The following is a 15,255-nucleotide window of genomic DNA, read 5'->3' as shown; positions in this document are numbered from 1 at the left end:
GATAAATGCCACAGAAGGCCTCATCTCCTCTTTAGCCCAGGCAGGGAGCATGAGGCTCCCTCCGTCCCTTAGGGCAGCAGGTCACGCCAGCTGGGTCAGGAAGGGAGGACAGAGGGGAGAGTGCCCACCCTGAGCAGAGACCCCACGCTGCTGCAGTTAACATATTGATGCATTGGCAGCAGCGTGGCCATGTTGGGGGGAGCCCGGCCATGAGCTCCAGCAGCGGCTCAGTCTTCCCTCTGGCCTCCCCAACACCTCGGCCACCATCCCTCACCCTCCATGGCCCCACACCCCATCTAAACAGGCTGTCCTAACTAAACATGGAACCAGGCTAGGCAGCAGGTCAGCATCCTTGTCACAGGGGCCAGAGAGCTTGGCTTGATTTCACTCATTCTCCCACTTAAGCATAGAAATGACTTCTGTTTAACTGTCCTGCATGGTTTCTTCCATAATTTTTTTCATTTGTCTCTATAAGCAGGTCAGCCTTCCTGTGCCCATGGCATCCTGCAGTGGACATGTGTCCACACACAGACACAGCTCTCCTGGGCTCCAGAGGAGGACCCAGGTGTCCTGGTCAGAGGCCAAAGGCTTTGCCCACTGAAGCTCTCATGCCCCTTGTCTCAGGACCGGGGGCGGTGTCCTGAGCTGGGGACAGTCCTGTGGGTGAACCAGAGGGTTCCACAGGCAGTGGGGACAGGGTGAAGAGGTGCAGGACTGGGCTGCGTCCCCTGGGACATGGTTCCTGTGGCCTAACACCATCCAAGTGGTGCTCAAATGGCAAAATACCTGCTGGCAGCCATCAGACCGGGCTGATGCCCTGCTTTGGGGGACAGGCTGGCAAATGCTCCCTGAGGGATGTGCCCATGAGCACCCAGCCTCACCTTGCTGCTGTGGGGTCCCTGGGATGGGCGCCCATGGTGCAGCCCACCCCCTGTCACCCTGCACAGCCCTCGCTCCCCTGGCAGCCGTTTCCCCCCCACTACCCCACATTGCTCTTAGTTATCTCAGAGAACCCACAATTTTTTCTCTTTTTTTTTTTTTTTTTTTGTCATTTCCATTCTGTTTCTTCATCAGAATGCAAAACATTAAATATCACACTTGTAATTATGGTTAATTTCATAACCAGCACCTTAATTGGATTGGTCTCTGATGGGGAATTCTTGTAGGAGGGAGAAGCAGAAATATTTTGACATGATCTATTCTTTCAGGTCTTTGTTTAGATTTGAGATGTCGAGTGTGAAATGGGATACAACTGGTTTAGACCTCGGAGGCAACCTGGGGGTGGCAAGCAAAGTTTGAGCACTCTCGGAGGCACTTCCCTCTGTGCAGGCATGTGGACAAACCTCTCCCTCCCGTACCTGAACCCAGCCTTTTCCCACCATCCCTTTGGATTAGGGGCGGTCACAGAGAGCCCAATTGATATGGTCTAACCCAAAATGTGAGCCTGAGGAGCCAGGGAGGGCCTTACGGGTGAGCACTGGCCTGGTGGCTTGCTTCTGCCCCAGCTACACTGGCAAGTGGCCTGTGCATTGCACCATGGAGCAGGGCACAGCAATGAGGATTAGGTAGAAAAAACATAAATGGCATCTGTAGCCATTCTTTAAATGAACATGGACTGCAGGAGCCAGGTGAAGGAAAGGAATTAGGACTACAGTGGTGAGCAGCGTGAAAACCTCATTGCTCAGCCCATGCTGGGAGAGCAGCCTGGCATACCTCTGCAAGCTCCCAGTGGGTCCAAGTCTGCCGCCAGGACCTCAGGGGTGTGAGGGACACCCAATGGGACGCCTTTTTCTGCTGGGAATCAGGCAGACAAGGGCCCACTGGCATCCCAAAGCCCAGACACCAGCCCCTCTTGAGCCATGGTGGAACAGGTTATTTCAGCGCTGCTGCTGAGGGCAGCAAGTCCTGCGGGGGACCCAGTGGCCCCCCAGTGCTCAGCTGGGGCTGTGCCATGCCATGGCTGTCCCACAGAGCTGGCGTGCTGTGTATCGTGCTGCCACTTTGGGCTTGAGCTACGACTTGCTCTGGGAAACATAGAATTGCGCTGCCATTAGGTGCTGCCATTAAACTGATTTGTGCTCAGCCTGTTTATCCTTTTCAATGTGAAACGATACAGAAGCTGAACCAAAATGGAAACCCTGGCCTTGTGTTTCCCATTTAATTTCTATGCACTGTATTTCCCTGTGATTACTTTTGTTCTCACCTACAGCCTAAAGTGCAGTCTCTGTACTATTATCAACATCACTGGGGAGAAGGAGGAAGGGGCGGAAAGCATCTCTTTCAGCACCAGCAAAATACAACAAAACCACCCCAAAGCAGCCCTCCGTCAAGGGCAGCAGGGGAACCACTATATCCCCCTGGTGGGTCCCTTCTTTTTCTCTGTGCCCACAGGCTCAGTCCGCTCACCCGCTGGAAGACAGAAAAGGCCGGGAAGCAGCGTGGCTCCCCGCAGCGCTGCTAGTGTACTGCCAGCACTTATCATAGGCATTAAACCAATAGTGCTTTTCACCCCTGCTCCAGCTGCTTTGCAGCCACGGGGCAGCGCTGCCTGCCCTGCACCGAACCCTTTCCTGGCATGATGCTGCGGGATGGTGCTGCACCTCCTGGGACGTGTTCCCAAAGCAACTGGGGCTGAGATCTGCTGGGCACAGCACTCACATCCAATGCCAGCTCAGCTTGGGGCAACCTTGCTAGTGAAATCAGTGTGCTGGATCTCATGAAATTGCCCTAAAAAAATCCCAGAGTTTGCAGTGCTTTGTTTACTCCTCTCAACCAGCATTTCCCACCTTTTTCTTCTTGCCTGGGGATGTTTGAGGTTTGGGTGCGGTGCCAGGACCCCAGGAGCTCTGTGTGCAGCCCCTGTAACTGGAGAGGACACGTATCCGTGGCCATCTCTGGGTGCTGGCAGCACCCAGAGGCCAAATCCTGGCCCTGCAGCACCTCCCCACCCGGAGGGATTTGGGCTGGGAAGGGCTGGCAAGGCGGTGACCCCTCATCCCCACCTGGCTGGCACTGCCCGGCCGCTCACACCCGCAGCGCCCGCTCTGCCCAGCTTCATGGCTACGGCTGAAAGCAGGACAGACGGGCTCAGCCGGGGCTCAGCACAGTTTGTTTTTATCTAATCTATTTTATTGTTGAATGAAACAATAACAGCAAATACAGGCCCTGAAGACAAGCCATAAATAATGCAAAAATCAAACAAGCGAGAAAGGCGGAAAGAAAAAAGAATTATACATGTAAAACCAGCACAGAGAAAGCCAGGCTGGGTCTTCTGTCTGTGTTTGCCATCACTCATGTTTTCTTTGGCTCCCTTTTTTCTCCACTCCTCTTTCTGGAAATTCCTATGGCATTAAATTTGTTATTATGTGAACAGAACTTAATAACTGGGAGAGGAGGGGGGGGAGAGAGAGCTGGCTTGCAGGAAGGAGTCGGGAAAGGAGGTGAATGGAAAGGACCGAGGCGTTTGTCTCTCACAGCACTTTGCAACACAGCTGTGCCCCTGTCCAAGCTTGCCACCCCGCTCTGCCCCTGCATTCCTGTGGGAGACAGGGCAGGGACAGCTCTGCTGATGGCGCCCAGCACTCGTGGGGCCTTTGGCCTGGCAGCACAGCATGCACGCCATCACTGCCCCGTGCAGCTTGTCCTGCCGATAGGCTATCACAGAGCCATCTTGGCTGGGCTGGGCTGCAGTCGGCCTCTCCTGAAAGGCTTCCGAGGCTGCTTATTTTAGGCAGCAGTATAAAAATACCAGGGCCAGTCCTAAAGGGAGGTAAATCAGCAGGTTTCCCTGAGTCAGCAAAGCTGCTGGGTTTATGTCCTCTGAAGTCCTCTTGCTCTTATCCCAAAGGTTTCCAGGGGAAGACACAGCATTCCAGAGCAGCCCTTGTACTTTTCTAGGTATCTTGTACTGATTATATGGGTATTTAAGGGATGTGGTGTGGGAACAGAAGTGGTGCCATACATATGGTCTTAAGTTTAAATTAAACGTAAGGAACATGACCAGTCCCTGGCAGCATCTCTGCTCTGTAGCACTGCAGGCTCAGGATGCACTCGCGGGTCCCCACTTGCTGCAGCTGCACAGCATTTGCGACTTTGATCTGGGGTTTCCGCCTTCAAGCAGTGGCAGGGACACAGTGGGGACCCAGCAGCTCGGACTCGTGGCTATTAGACTGGGTCACATTGTAAAGCTTCAGCAATGTCCCCTTATGGCCCTGTGCAGTGAGGTTGCTCATGGGGCCAGGGTGTCGGGCTAGTTAAGCATTTGCCCTCCTGCTGAGCCAGCCCTTGGTAAAGGAAGGCAGAAGGCACCAGAGGCACGCCCTCATCTCTTCTTGTGGCCCTGGTTTTCTGCTGCTGGAGCTGACAGGTGCCCCAGCCCCACTCTGGGTGATGAGTGGAGCTCCAGGGCATGGGAAAGCCGTAGGACACCTTTTGGCAGAGGCTGATGGCTTGAGGGGACAGGATGTCCTCAGGCAGGGAGTGGTGGTGAGGGAGCAGCTTGTCTTGGTGCCAGACAGCCATCCCTGCCAGGCCCTTCGTGGTGCCCCCAGGTGTGATTTGTGCATTGGGATTGCCAGGAGCTCAGCCTGGCAGGGCCTGCCTGCCTTGCTGCTGGGACACTGGCGCTGGCCATGGCACAGGGACTGTCCTTGGCGGCTAGTGCTTCGGTCTGGAGTGGCAGGGAGCCACCAGTTCCCGGACCAAGCATCGAGGCGAGCCCATACAGAAATGCCATCTGCTCCTGATCTGGAGGAAACATGCTCTGGCAGCGGGGTGACTTTGTACTAGCCGCTTTTATGATAGATCAGGTGGTGTCCTGCCCCTGACACAAACACAGGGTTTAGCACAGGTGCCATACAGCTGTGCTCTGGCTGATTCAGCAGTGGTGTGACAGTGTGCTAAGCCAAGCAGAGCCTCCCCAGCAGCACTGGGGCCGTGTGGAACTGGTGGGCAGGATGGCTGAGCTGCCTGGGCTGCCCCCCATCCTCCATCCCAAAATCTACCACTGCTGCCTAGGGTAGGGTCCTTTGCAGGGCCGTCGCCGGTGCCAGGGCTGCTCGGAGTGCTCCTGGGATGCTGGATGCTCAGGGGAGCACAGAGATGTTCAAGCCTATTCCCAGGAATAAATAATCCTCCCTCCAGTGCAACAAGAAAGGGTGGCTGCCAGCTGTGGCTGGGCTGTGCTGGAAGGAGAAGGCAGTTTTCCTCCTGCATAAGCAGGATTGGGATGGTGGCCCAGGTTCTGCCAGCTGCTAATGCGCTGCTCTCCCCAAAGGGCCTTTGCAGGCGCCGCCTCGGGGACGGCCATGTCCTGCGACGCCTTGCTGGCCGCAGGCACGTCGAGGCAGAGCACAGGGGATGCCTTCGCAATGTCATCGTGACCCTGGCGGCTCTCCCAGAAGACACTCAGTGGACAGACCTTTCTTTCACCTCTCTGGTGCAAATGTTTCCGTAGACCTAAGAAGAGGCTGGGGATTTTCCTTCCTCCTTTTGCAGCTATGGACAGGGAAGAAAAGACGTCTCCAGAGACCCTCATGCTATACTGAAGCCTCCTCTGCTCAGCACTCGCATATCACTCGCTCATCACTCGAGTGCCTGCTGAACTGGGTGCCTTGCGGCAAAACATCCTGGTGGCCCAGCCCATGTCTACAGAGACAGGAATCCAAAGGATATTTGCCAAAATAAAGAAAGAAAAAGGAGAAGCCCCATTCAACTAGCTGGTGCACGCCCTTCCCAGCCTCGCAGTGCACACCATCCTTCTGCTCTCCTGCTGACCCAGCCTGAAACGTCTCCGGTGCTGGAGTCCCAAGGCCAAGCCTTGGGAGATTTGCCGCCAGCAAGCACAGCTGTCCTTCTCCTTGTCTCACAAGCAGAAGAAAATCCGATCCTCCTCCCGGCTTGCCTGACATGGGAAGCATTGAACCAACAACCAGCAGTGGCTGCGGCAGCGGTGGGCCAGCTCACGTCCTGGCCACCTCGGTCAATGGGTAGGGGAGCGTGGCTGCCTCCAAGCCCAAGCTCCATGGAGCACCACACCCTTACACTCCTCATTTATCTATTGCTAGCACAAGGCTTTACATCCCTGGCATCCACAGCTGCCTTTGCAATTACTTATTGATCACTTGTCAGGATGTTTTCTTTGCTGATGGGGCACTGAAGCATATGCAGCCAAAGAAAGAGAAAAGGCATTTAAAAGTGAGGGAGCAAAGGTGTGAGGAGGGTGAGTGGCTCTTGCGCAGATGTGATCACAGCAAGAAACAGCCTGAGCAAAAACTGCTCTGAATTTCAGCAGCCTGCAGAGACAACCGGGATCTCCTTCCCATTGCCCTGCTCTGATAACCTGCCTGCCGAGCCTGAAAACCACTCTCCAGGTTGGCTTTGGGCCATCACTGGCTGTCACGCCACTGTACATGTCTGTCCCTGCATGGGATCAAGATTCACATCCTGGAGCTAAACCAGTGGACAGCGGGACAAAGCCTCCCCCTTCCAGCACCCTGGCCCCCCAGCCCATTTTAGAGCTTTTCTTCCCTGTGCATCCCCCCTCTCCTTTTTTCTGCTCTTCTGGCACTTTGGCTTCATGATTCTCTAACTTAATCCCCTCTGGCACTGGGGGTGCCACATTTTGGGTGGAAGAGCCCATCACCATGAGGAACCACTTTTGCAGGGCAGTCCCACAGGCCAGCTGCTGAGGGTTTCTGGTACCAGGCAGCATCAGTGCCGGAAGGGGATTTGCATCTTAAATAATTCTTCATGTTCTTTTACAGACTCAGAGCAACTGCCAGAGCAGATCAGGTTGCGGCACACCTATTCCAGGCTCCTGCCTCAGAGCAGCTGAAAGCAGATATTTCAGAAGGCTGAGCAAAAGCTCCCAGCTGGAGAATCATGCCTTCACGTGGGTGAGCAGGAGCCGGTGACCCTGGGCAGCTTGTGGCTGGTGGGGCTGGGGGTGGTCTCCTCTCTGGCTAACATGCCGTGGTCCACTGCCTTGTGCAACATGGTCCTGTCTCTCTGCCACCCTGAACAAGGCACTGCTGGAGGGGTCCTTCTCGGCTTCTGCCCATTTCTCTCCAGCTTCTCACACCCTCCTGTGCTGCTTCTGGAGGATTTGTGGCCAGGACAGGACACAGGGCAGCCCTTTGCACTGTGGCGGCCTGTCTTCATGCCCTTTGTTAGTAGTCCATCCATTTAGTGAAGGCCCAGAGGAAATAACGACAGCAGCGTCCCATCATCCCAGCCAGCGCTGTGCCTCCAGCCACCCCATCCGATGTCCACCAGCCAGCCCTGGCAGTGCTCAGGGCTTACTTTAGGATCTCCCTCTTGAGTTTCTTTTTACCCATGTGAAGCAGTGTGGTCCCAGGAGGGAAACCGTCCCCTCCGCTCGGTGCACTGGCCTCTGCTCCCACCCACCCCTGACCATCCCTGGGCACTGGAGAGGAGAGCAGCTACTACCATTGTCTGCTCTCCAGGGACTGAGTGGGAAAAGAGGAGGAGGAGGGAGCAGGTGGGGTGAGGAGGAAGGAGGGACAAAGCAAAAGGACCCACCAATGCGCGCTGGACATAGGGGGAGTGGTGGAGAGAGGAGGAAATGGACATGAACGTGTTTGGCAAATTAAAGCTTCTCCCTTTGTTTTGCTGCTCTGCAGATAGCTACAGGAACACTTAGTGCAGAGCCCAGGGTCTGGATAAGCAACTCTTTTAGCAGCAGGAAAGGTTGTTAAATATTTATTTGTAAACCTGGAGTCTTTATCTCTAAAATGTAGTCAAGTTCAATAAAATTTGATTTAGCTGGAGCAGCTTAGAGGAAACGAGCACACTGATGCTGAGAGCTGTGTCTCGGCAGCTTTGTGCGAAGCCAGCAGGCCAGAGATGGGGGAGTGAGCCTGTGGCTGACCCACACCCATACCTGCACCCACACCGCAGCCCAGCGTGGGTGCCCAGTGCTGCTGGGGTCAGGCTTGCCTCTCTGTGGAGCTGGGAGCACCAGCTGTGCTGCAACGGCACTGCAGCAAGGTTGGTTCTTGCAGGGACAGACGAGGTAGGGAAGTGGTCCCCTGGCCCTGCTGAGCCCCCAGCGAACTGCAGCATCCCTTCCTTCCACCCAAGGACATGGCTCACTTCATCCTAAATTGCCTGTTGACGTTTGATGCTCTCGAAAGCATCTGGTTCAAGGGTGAACATCTCCCACACGGTAATTTATGGCTGCCAGGTGGGGGTTATAGCTGAGTCGGGGATTTTTGCCACTTGCTCGCTGTCAGCGTGACAGATCACTCAGTGCTGAGGAGCACTGTCCCGGCCCGACCGCTGGGCACCCCCTGGGGCGGTGAGCAGGGGACAGCCCAGGGACAGTGGTGACATTGGCGGGCATGGCCAGGCTTGATGCCACCCCTCAGGGCAGGAGGACAGAAGCAGCTTCAGGAGAAAACGAAGGTGCAGAGACTTGGCTCCCTCCTGGGTCATCACCTGGGTTTGGTTCCATTGGAGCTGTTTCTCCTGCGCGGGGGCAGCCTGTGCCCATCACAAGAGAGCAACCCCCATGCATGTCAGTGCCCCAGCCCAGCCCTGGGCTGTGTTTCCAGGCACAGGCCCAGAACAGCATCTTTCCTCCCAGTGCTGATCCCAGCCAGAGACACTCAGCAGGTCCTGCTGCATTTAGCACCAAGGCAGCACCACTCCAGTCCCCCCATCTGCGTCCCTTGGGCCAAGTCTAGCAGCTTCCCTGGGAGAAGGGGTTGTACTTTGGAGCCCTCATCCCCAGGCGGCAGGGTGGCAAGAACAGGGGTCAGTGGATGCTGTATTTCTAGGCATAGAAATGCATAGGGTTTTTTTGCTTTGGTTTGCGCTGCACATTGCCTAGAGGCAGCGAGTCCAGCAGCTGCTCCTTTCTTATCGATTCTTTTTTCTAATGTGAGAAATGAGCCACATTCATGCCAGAGGGATGCGGCTCTCCCTGGGCTGGCCTGGGCTATGCATCACAGCCACGCGGCCTGATCCTGCCTGGCAGCTCGTGCTGGGGGCTGTGGCTGGGCACCCTGGAGGGGTGCTCTGGCACGGTTCGTGGTCCTCCTCAGAGTAAATCTGGGAGGGTTTGGAAAGCCATTGGTGGTGCTTTGTCCCAGTCACTTCCCAGTTTCCTGCAGGTGGCAATTGCTGAGAGCAGCCGCTGCCATCTCCCCCCCACCCGGTGACACCAAGCCCTGTCCCCAGTGTCACCTGAGCTTGTCCAAGGCAGCCGCAGCCCCTCACCCGGCCAGCACCCATGGTCCCAGCACAGGGCACTGCGTGGCAGCAGGTGCAGGACAGCTGACAGGCCAGCCCTAACTTTGGGCTGAGGTTTGCTGATGCAACGCGAGTCCAGCCACTCTACGGGGGGGGGGGGGGGGGGTGTGGGGTGTGCAATTGTTGCCATAAAGTGGTGCACGGGTTGGTGACCTCAGCTCACACAAGAATCACAATTCTAGTCATTTTTAGAAGGGCATCTCTTAATATCCACCTCACCTTGAAGCACAAATATTCCTCTCTGAAACAGCCAGAGGTAAATGGGAACCAGAAGTGATTTAAAGCTCATCTTAGCCCAGAATTTTTCAGCTTATTCATTGTCTTTCTCCCAAAGCTCTTCTGTGACTCTGGCTATTAAGATTATGGATGTTTTTGTCAGGGATTGTATTTATCACGGATTTAAATTTAGCTGAGAACTAATAACATGTGAGGTGTGTCTAGACTTTAATTCTACGCAAGTGGGCTTGTGTCGTCTTTTACGCCATGAAGGTTTTTGCTTCATTCATCATCATATCACTTCTTTGCTTGTATTTTAGTTATCAACACCACATTTCTCCCAGCAGCACTGGCTGCTGCCCCTCTACCGACGAGGCCAGTGTGGCAACAACAGCATGGAGCCAGACATGTTGCAGGTGCAATCCCCTTCCTGCGGGTAGAGAGGCAGAATTTGGCCCGGGAGAGGTCCAGGCTGCTGCAGGAGCTGTGCATGGGGCCCTGTGGTGGGATTTGGTGCTCACCCCCACCCCACATCCAGCAGGGACCAGTGTGCAGCTGCACACATGGGCAGAGCTGAAATTTCAGCACAGAACGCAGCCAAATGAGGCTGGCCGCCTGGCACTCTAATGAGCTGAAGTCTTTTCAGCCCTGGTATAATTAAGCCCCTTCGACTGTATTTTGTTTTGCACGCAGTGTTTTGCTTTCTTTGATGGGTTTCTCAGCATGGCTGTGAGGAGCAGGAATTGGTTTCTGAGAAACACCGGCCGAGGGAGGCTGTGAGTGAGCCGGCACACGTTAGCAAGCGGGCCGTGGGAGCAGCACTGCCACCAGCACCTTGTGGGCAGGAGGAGGAGGAGGGGGTATTTGCTGGCCACACACTGCCCATGGGGAGGGTACAGCAACAGCAGGAACCCAGAAACAGCTCAGCCCCAGCTGGGGCTGTGGCCCAAGCCTGGGGAGCAAATCCAACACGCAGCCCTGTGCCTGAGAGCTGCCAACCAGCAGTGCTGTCCCGGCCCTGGGACACCAGTACGTCCCTCCGGCAGGTCCCGGCCCCAGCGGCATTGCAACGGTAGCAGCGGCCCCGCTTGTATTTGTAAGGCTGCCCAGCACCGTCAGCACTAGGGAGCTGATGACATGGGAGATGATGAATTGTAAACACCCGGCAAAAGGCTCTTTGCAGCCTGGCCCAGGCCCAAGCAAACCCACTGGAAATATTTCCACTGGACTGGGACGTGCTGGCCCAGGGCCAGCAGGAGTGAGCTCGGCACCGCTGCCAGGGGAGCTGTGCGGGATCAGCTCCCAGCACTGCACCGCTTCACGTCAGGGGGTGCCGTGCTTTGGGTGGTCCCCAGCGACCAGTCTGGCTGCAAAGGTAGCAGGGAAAGGGGATGGAGAAGGACAGTGAGCCAGGACAAAACCACAGGAGGATTTCTGCGGAGACTCCGGGCCCTCACAGCCAGACCGCCTGGTGGTTTCCAAGATGGTGCTGGTGGACATTTTTATGGCCAGTCCATCATCTTTCATCCTCGCATCTTGCAAAGAAATTTTGAATAATTTTGGGGGAACAAAAGTTATACTTGGATCATATATCTGTATGAAATGATTAATATAAACAGACACAATGGAAGCAATGCACAGAATGTGTATCAGACTCATAAACAGTGCCAGGGCAGGGAAAGTAATGCACAGTATATGTAATGATAGATACGAACGGAGCCAATGGAAGTAATGTATTGAGTATATTCAGCGGTAGTCATAAATAACATTAGTGGAAGCAATACAGAGTGTACACGTAACAATAGATACAGACAAGGTCCGGAGTAGTTGTACATCTAATATGCAATATTAATATGATTTGATCCCTCGTAAGTGCTTGAACAACAAGGAAATAAATGCAACAGAGGCAGCATGACAGGGAGCGTTTGCTTCACCTGCCAATGGGCCGGGGCAGTTCTGGGCTGGGGCACGAGCCAGACCATGACCCTGAGTGGGTCTCCCAGCCCTCCCCAGGGAAGGCAGCAGGAGGCCGGGCCTTGCCCAGCCGAGACTGGGCAGATCCCTTTACCCCACAGACCCCCTGCCCCTCACGCCAGGCTATAGCTCACCTGTATATAGATACACTGACCAGTTGCGGTTTTTCAGAGGGGAGCAGTGCAGGTCTGCACCTTGCGGGCAGGCGTGGTGGGAGGCAAGGGAGGACGCAACAAGACCAGGCTGCTGTGGCACCTGAGGGAGCACGGAGGAAGGGGGCTGGTTGCCGCAGAGCTCAGACGCCCCACTCCCAGCTGACCCCAGGCAGGGTTCCCCCAGATGCTCGATCCTGCGCTCAGCTCCTCTGCATTTTCAAAGCAGCCTTTATATTCAGACTCCATCTACAGGGAATGGAATAATTTCACGACCTTAAAATAGGATGTAGATAGATGTGTTTAGTATTAATTATTTTTTTTTTTAAGAAGCCTAGGAAGCGAGGTCTGTCTGACACAGATTCCTTAAGGCTTTCCACTCAAAGTCTGGGCACGTTCAGTCATCAAATGGAAAGCTGGGGGTGGGGAGGAGAGATGGTCTTGTAGCCAAAGGGCTGGATTTCAGCTGGAAAATGAGAACCTCTTCTCTGCCTTGGCGGTGCCTTTCACCTTAACAGCAGCTCTACCAGGAGGGTGAACCTTTTGCTGTGGTCAGGCTTATCGTTTCCTCACATCCACCTTGCTCTTTCTCTCCCCTGTGTTACCTGCAGGTGAGAGATAGGATGGTAGCTGGGGAGGCGAGTATGCGCAGCCCAATCCTGGCCTGCTGGCAGCCAATTCTCCTCCTGATGCTGGGATCCATCCTGTCCGGCTCGGCCACGGGCTGCCCGCCGCGCTGCGAGTGCTCTGCCCAGGAGCGCGCCGTCCTGTGCCACCGGAAGCGATTCATGGTTGTGCCGGAGGGGATCCCGACTGAGACCAGGCTGCTGGACTTGGGCAAGAACCGCATCAAGACACTCAACCAGGATGAATTTGCCAACTACCCTCACCTGGAGGAGCTGGAACTAAATGAGAACATTATCAGTGCCATTGAACCCGGGGCTTTCAACAACCTCTTCAGCCTGAGGACACTGGGGCTCAGGAGTAACAGACTCAAGCTGATCCCCTTGGGGGTGTTTACTGGACTCAGCAACCTTACCAAGCTAGACATTAGTGAGAACAAAATTGTGATCCTCCTAGACTACATGTTCCAGGACTTGTACAACCTGAAGTCTTTGGAAGTGGGGGACAACGACCTTGTCTACATTTCCCACCGGGCCTTCAGCGGCCTCAACAGCCTGGAGCAGCTGACCCTGGAGAAATGCAACCTGACCTCCATCCCCACAGAGGCCCTGTCTCACCTTCACGGCTTGATTGTGCTGCGGCTGCGCCATCTGAACATCAACACCATCCGGGATTACTCATTCAAGAGGCTGTACCGGCTCAAGGTCCTCGAGATCTCACACTGGCCCTACCTGGATACTATGACATCCAACTGCCTCTACGGGTTGAACCTGACCTCCTTGTCCATCACCCACTGCAACCTGACATCCATCCCGTACGTGTCGGTGAGGCACTTGGTTTACCTCCGTTTCTTGAACCTGTCCTACAACCCCATTGTCACCATTGAGGGCTCCATGCTTCATGACCTGCTCAGGCTGCAGGAGATCCAGCTGGTGGGAGGGCAGCTCACTACAGTCGAGCCCTTCGCCTTCCGCGGCCTCAATTACCTGCGCATCCTGAATGTGTCGGGGAATTTGCTGACCACCCTGGAGGAGTCGGCCTTCCACTCAGTGGGCAATCTGGAGACGCTCATCCTCGACAACAACCCCTTAGCCTGCGACTGTCGGCTGCTCTGGGTTTTCCGGCGGCGCTGGAGGTTGAACTTCAACAAGCAGCAGCCCACCTGCTCCACCCCCGAGTTTGTCCAGGGCAAGGAGTTCAAAGACTTCCCCGACGTCCTCCTGCCCAACTACTTCACCTGCCGCCGAGCACGGATACGGGACCGCAAACCTCAGCAGATCTTCGTGGATGAAGGCCACACAGTCCATTTTGTCTGCCGGGCAGATGGGGACCCGCCCCCCACCATCATGTGGCTGTCTCCCCGGAAGCACCTCATCTCTACCAAAACCAACGGGCGGCTCACTGTCTTCCCTGATGGCACGCTGGAGGTGCGCTATGCCCAGATCCAGGACAACGGCACCTACCTATGCATCGCCAGCAACGCGGGTGGCAATGACACCATGCTGGCCCACCTGCACGTGCGCAGCTACTCCCCAGACTGGCCCCACCAGCCCAACAAGACCTTTGCATTCATCTCCAACCAGCCCAACGAGAGCGATGCCAACAGCACACGCGCCACCGTGCCTTTCCCCTTTGACATCAAGACTCTCATCATCGCCACCACCATGGGCTTCATTTCCTTTCTGGGCGTCGTCCTCTTCTGTCTGGTGCTCCTCTTCCTGTGGAGCCGGGGGAAAGGCAACACCAAGCACAACATTGAAATAGAGTACGTGCCACGCAAGTCTGACGCGGGCATCAGCTCTGCCGACGCACCGCGCAAGTTCAACATGAAAATGATTTAACCAGGCAGCAATTTGCAAATAAAAATGGTGGGTTTTTTTTAAAAAAAAAAAAAGAACAAACAAAAAGTAATTTAAAAACAAACATTGATACAAACATACCGACCTCTCTCCTTCCACCACACTCTCTGCCCCTGTCTCCAAACCCACCGCACCCACACTGTCACCACCTCTTTCTCCTCCTCTTCTTCTTTATACTAGGAAAACATTCAGCTGATGTCTTCAGGACTCCTGTGTTTGTAAGGACTTTGTCTGATGGACTCTGGTGTCAGATATAACTCTGAGAGGGAAAAACAACGGGGGGGGGGGGGGGGGGTAAGAAAGAAAACAAAAATAAAATCAATAAAGAGTTACGAACTTTCTTCTGTAACTTTGATTTCAATAATTATGGATTTTTATGAAAACTTGAAATAATAAAAAAACCCTATTTCCTATAGATAGTTGGAATGCAAAATCTTGACTTCTTGATCTGTCCAGTTCTGTATCTCTGGTGAGCACTCGCTTCCTAGCCTCGGAGGCATCTTCCAGCCACCTCAAGTAAGAACAGCCCCAGGCCAGAGCGAGTCTCTTGCTGATGTCAAAGGTTTGTGTTCCCCCAGAAGGCTCTTCCCACGGTGTCTTGGGCCCCGCACCACACCGAGAGAAGTTTGGTGTTTTTACCCAAGGACTGGCTGTGATTTTATAGCCAGTTCCCCCACCTGCCCTTAAAGTCTGGGGGACCAGGGCCGCATCACTGATGTGCATAAGCAGTACACAGTGGGGCTGCGTTCACCTGCCCTCTGCACAGTGAGAGGGACGCGAAGCCCCATTGCAGGGCAGGCAGCAGCTCACCATTCCCGTGGCCACCCAGGCTGAGAGCCAGCGGGGCCAGGCTTTACCCAGGCAGTGCTGGCAGCAGGACTGGGGGTACCTGGGGATCCCACTGCCTCTTACCTGAGGAGAGAACATTCTGCCTGCCATTGCCAGCAGCACAGTGGTGTCCCCTCTGCGATGGGGGAGAAACTGGCCCTTGTGCTATGGACATCTCTCCCTGAGGCAGGGATGCTGCAATTCTATTAGCGCCCTTGCTGGCAGCGCAGGCTCCAGCACTGCTCCCAACTGCCTGTAATGACTCTCATGGTAGTTTTCGGATCTGACCGCTGGCAGCCAGACTCACAAGCGCCTTCAGGCACATC

General features: G+C 54.9%; 1 protein-coding gene across 5 annotated transcripts in view; it reads left to right on the top strand.

The window, feature by feature from the left end:
- LINGO1 (leucine rich repeat and Ig domain containing 1) overlaps positions 1 to 14,186 on the top strand; it is a 148,424-nt gene extending 134,238 nt beyond the window's left edge. For 4 of the 5 annotated variants that reach the window (XM_064456779.1, XM_064456777.1, XM_064456778.1 and 1 more), the window contains one exon: positions 12,230 to 14,186. In XM_064456779.1, coding sequence (XP_064312849.1) covers positions 12,242 to 14,083 — 1,842 coding nt within the window. In that variant the 5' untranslated portion in view covers positions 12,230 to 12,241 and the 3' untranslated portion in view covers positions 14,084 to 14,186. Of the gene's footprint in view, positions 1 to 6,821; positions 6,897 to 12,229 lie in introns of those variants that run through there. The other variant, XM_064456780.1, reaches the window with a different exon arrangement.
- The last annotated feature ends 1,069 nt before the right edge of the window (positions 14,187 to 15,255 follow it).

This window comes from Phalacrocorax carbo, chromosome 7 (genome assembly GCF_963921805.1).
Source record: "Phalacrocorax carbo chromosome 7, bPhaCar2.1, whole genome shotgun sequence".
Classification (NCBI taxonomy): domain Eukaryota; kingdom Metazoa; phylum Chordata; class Aves; order Suliformes; family Phalacrocoracidae; genus Phalacrocorax; species Phalacrocorax carbo.
This window is presented reverse-complemented; position numbering and strand designations above follow the sequence as displayed.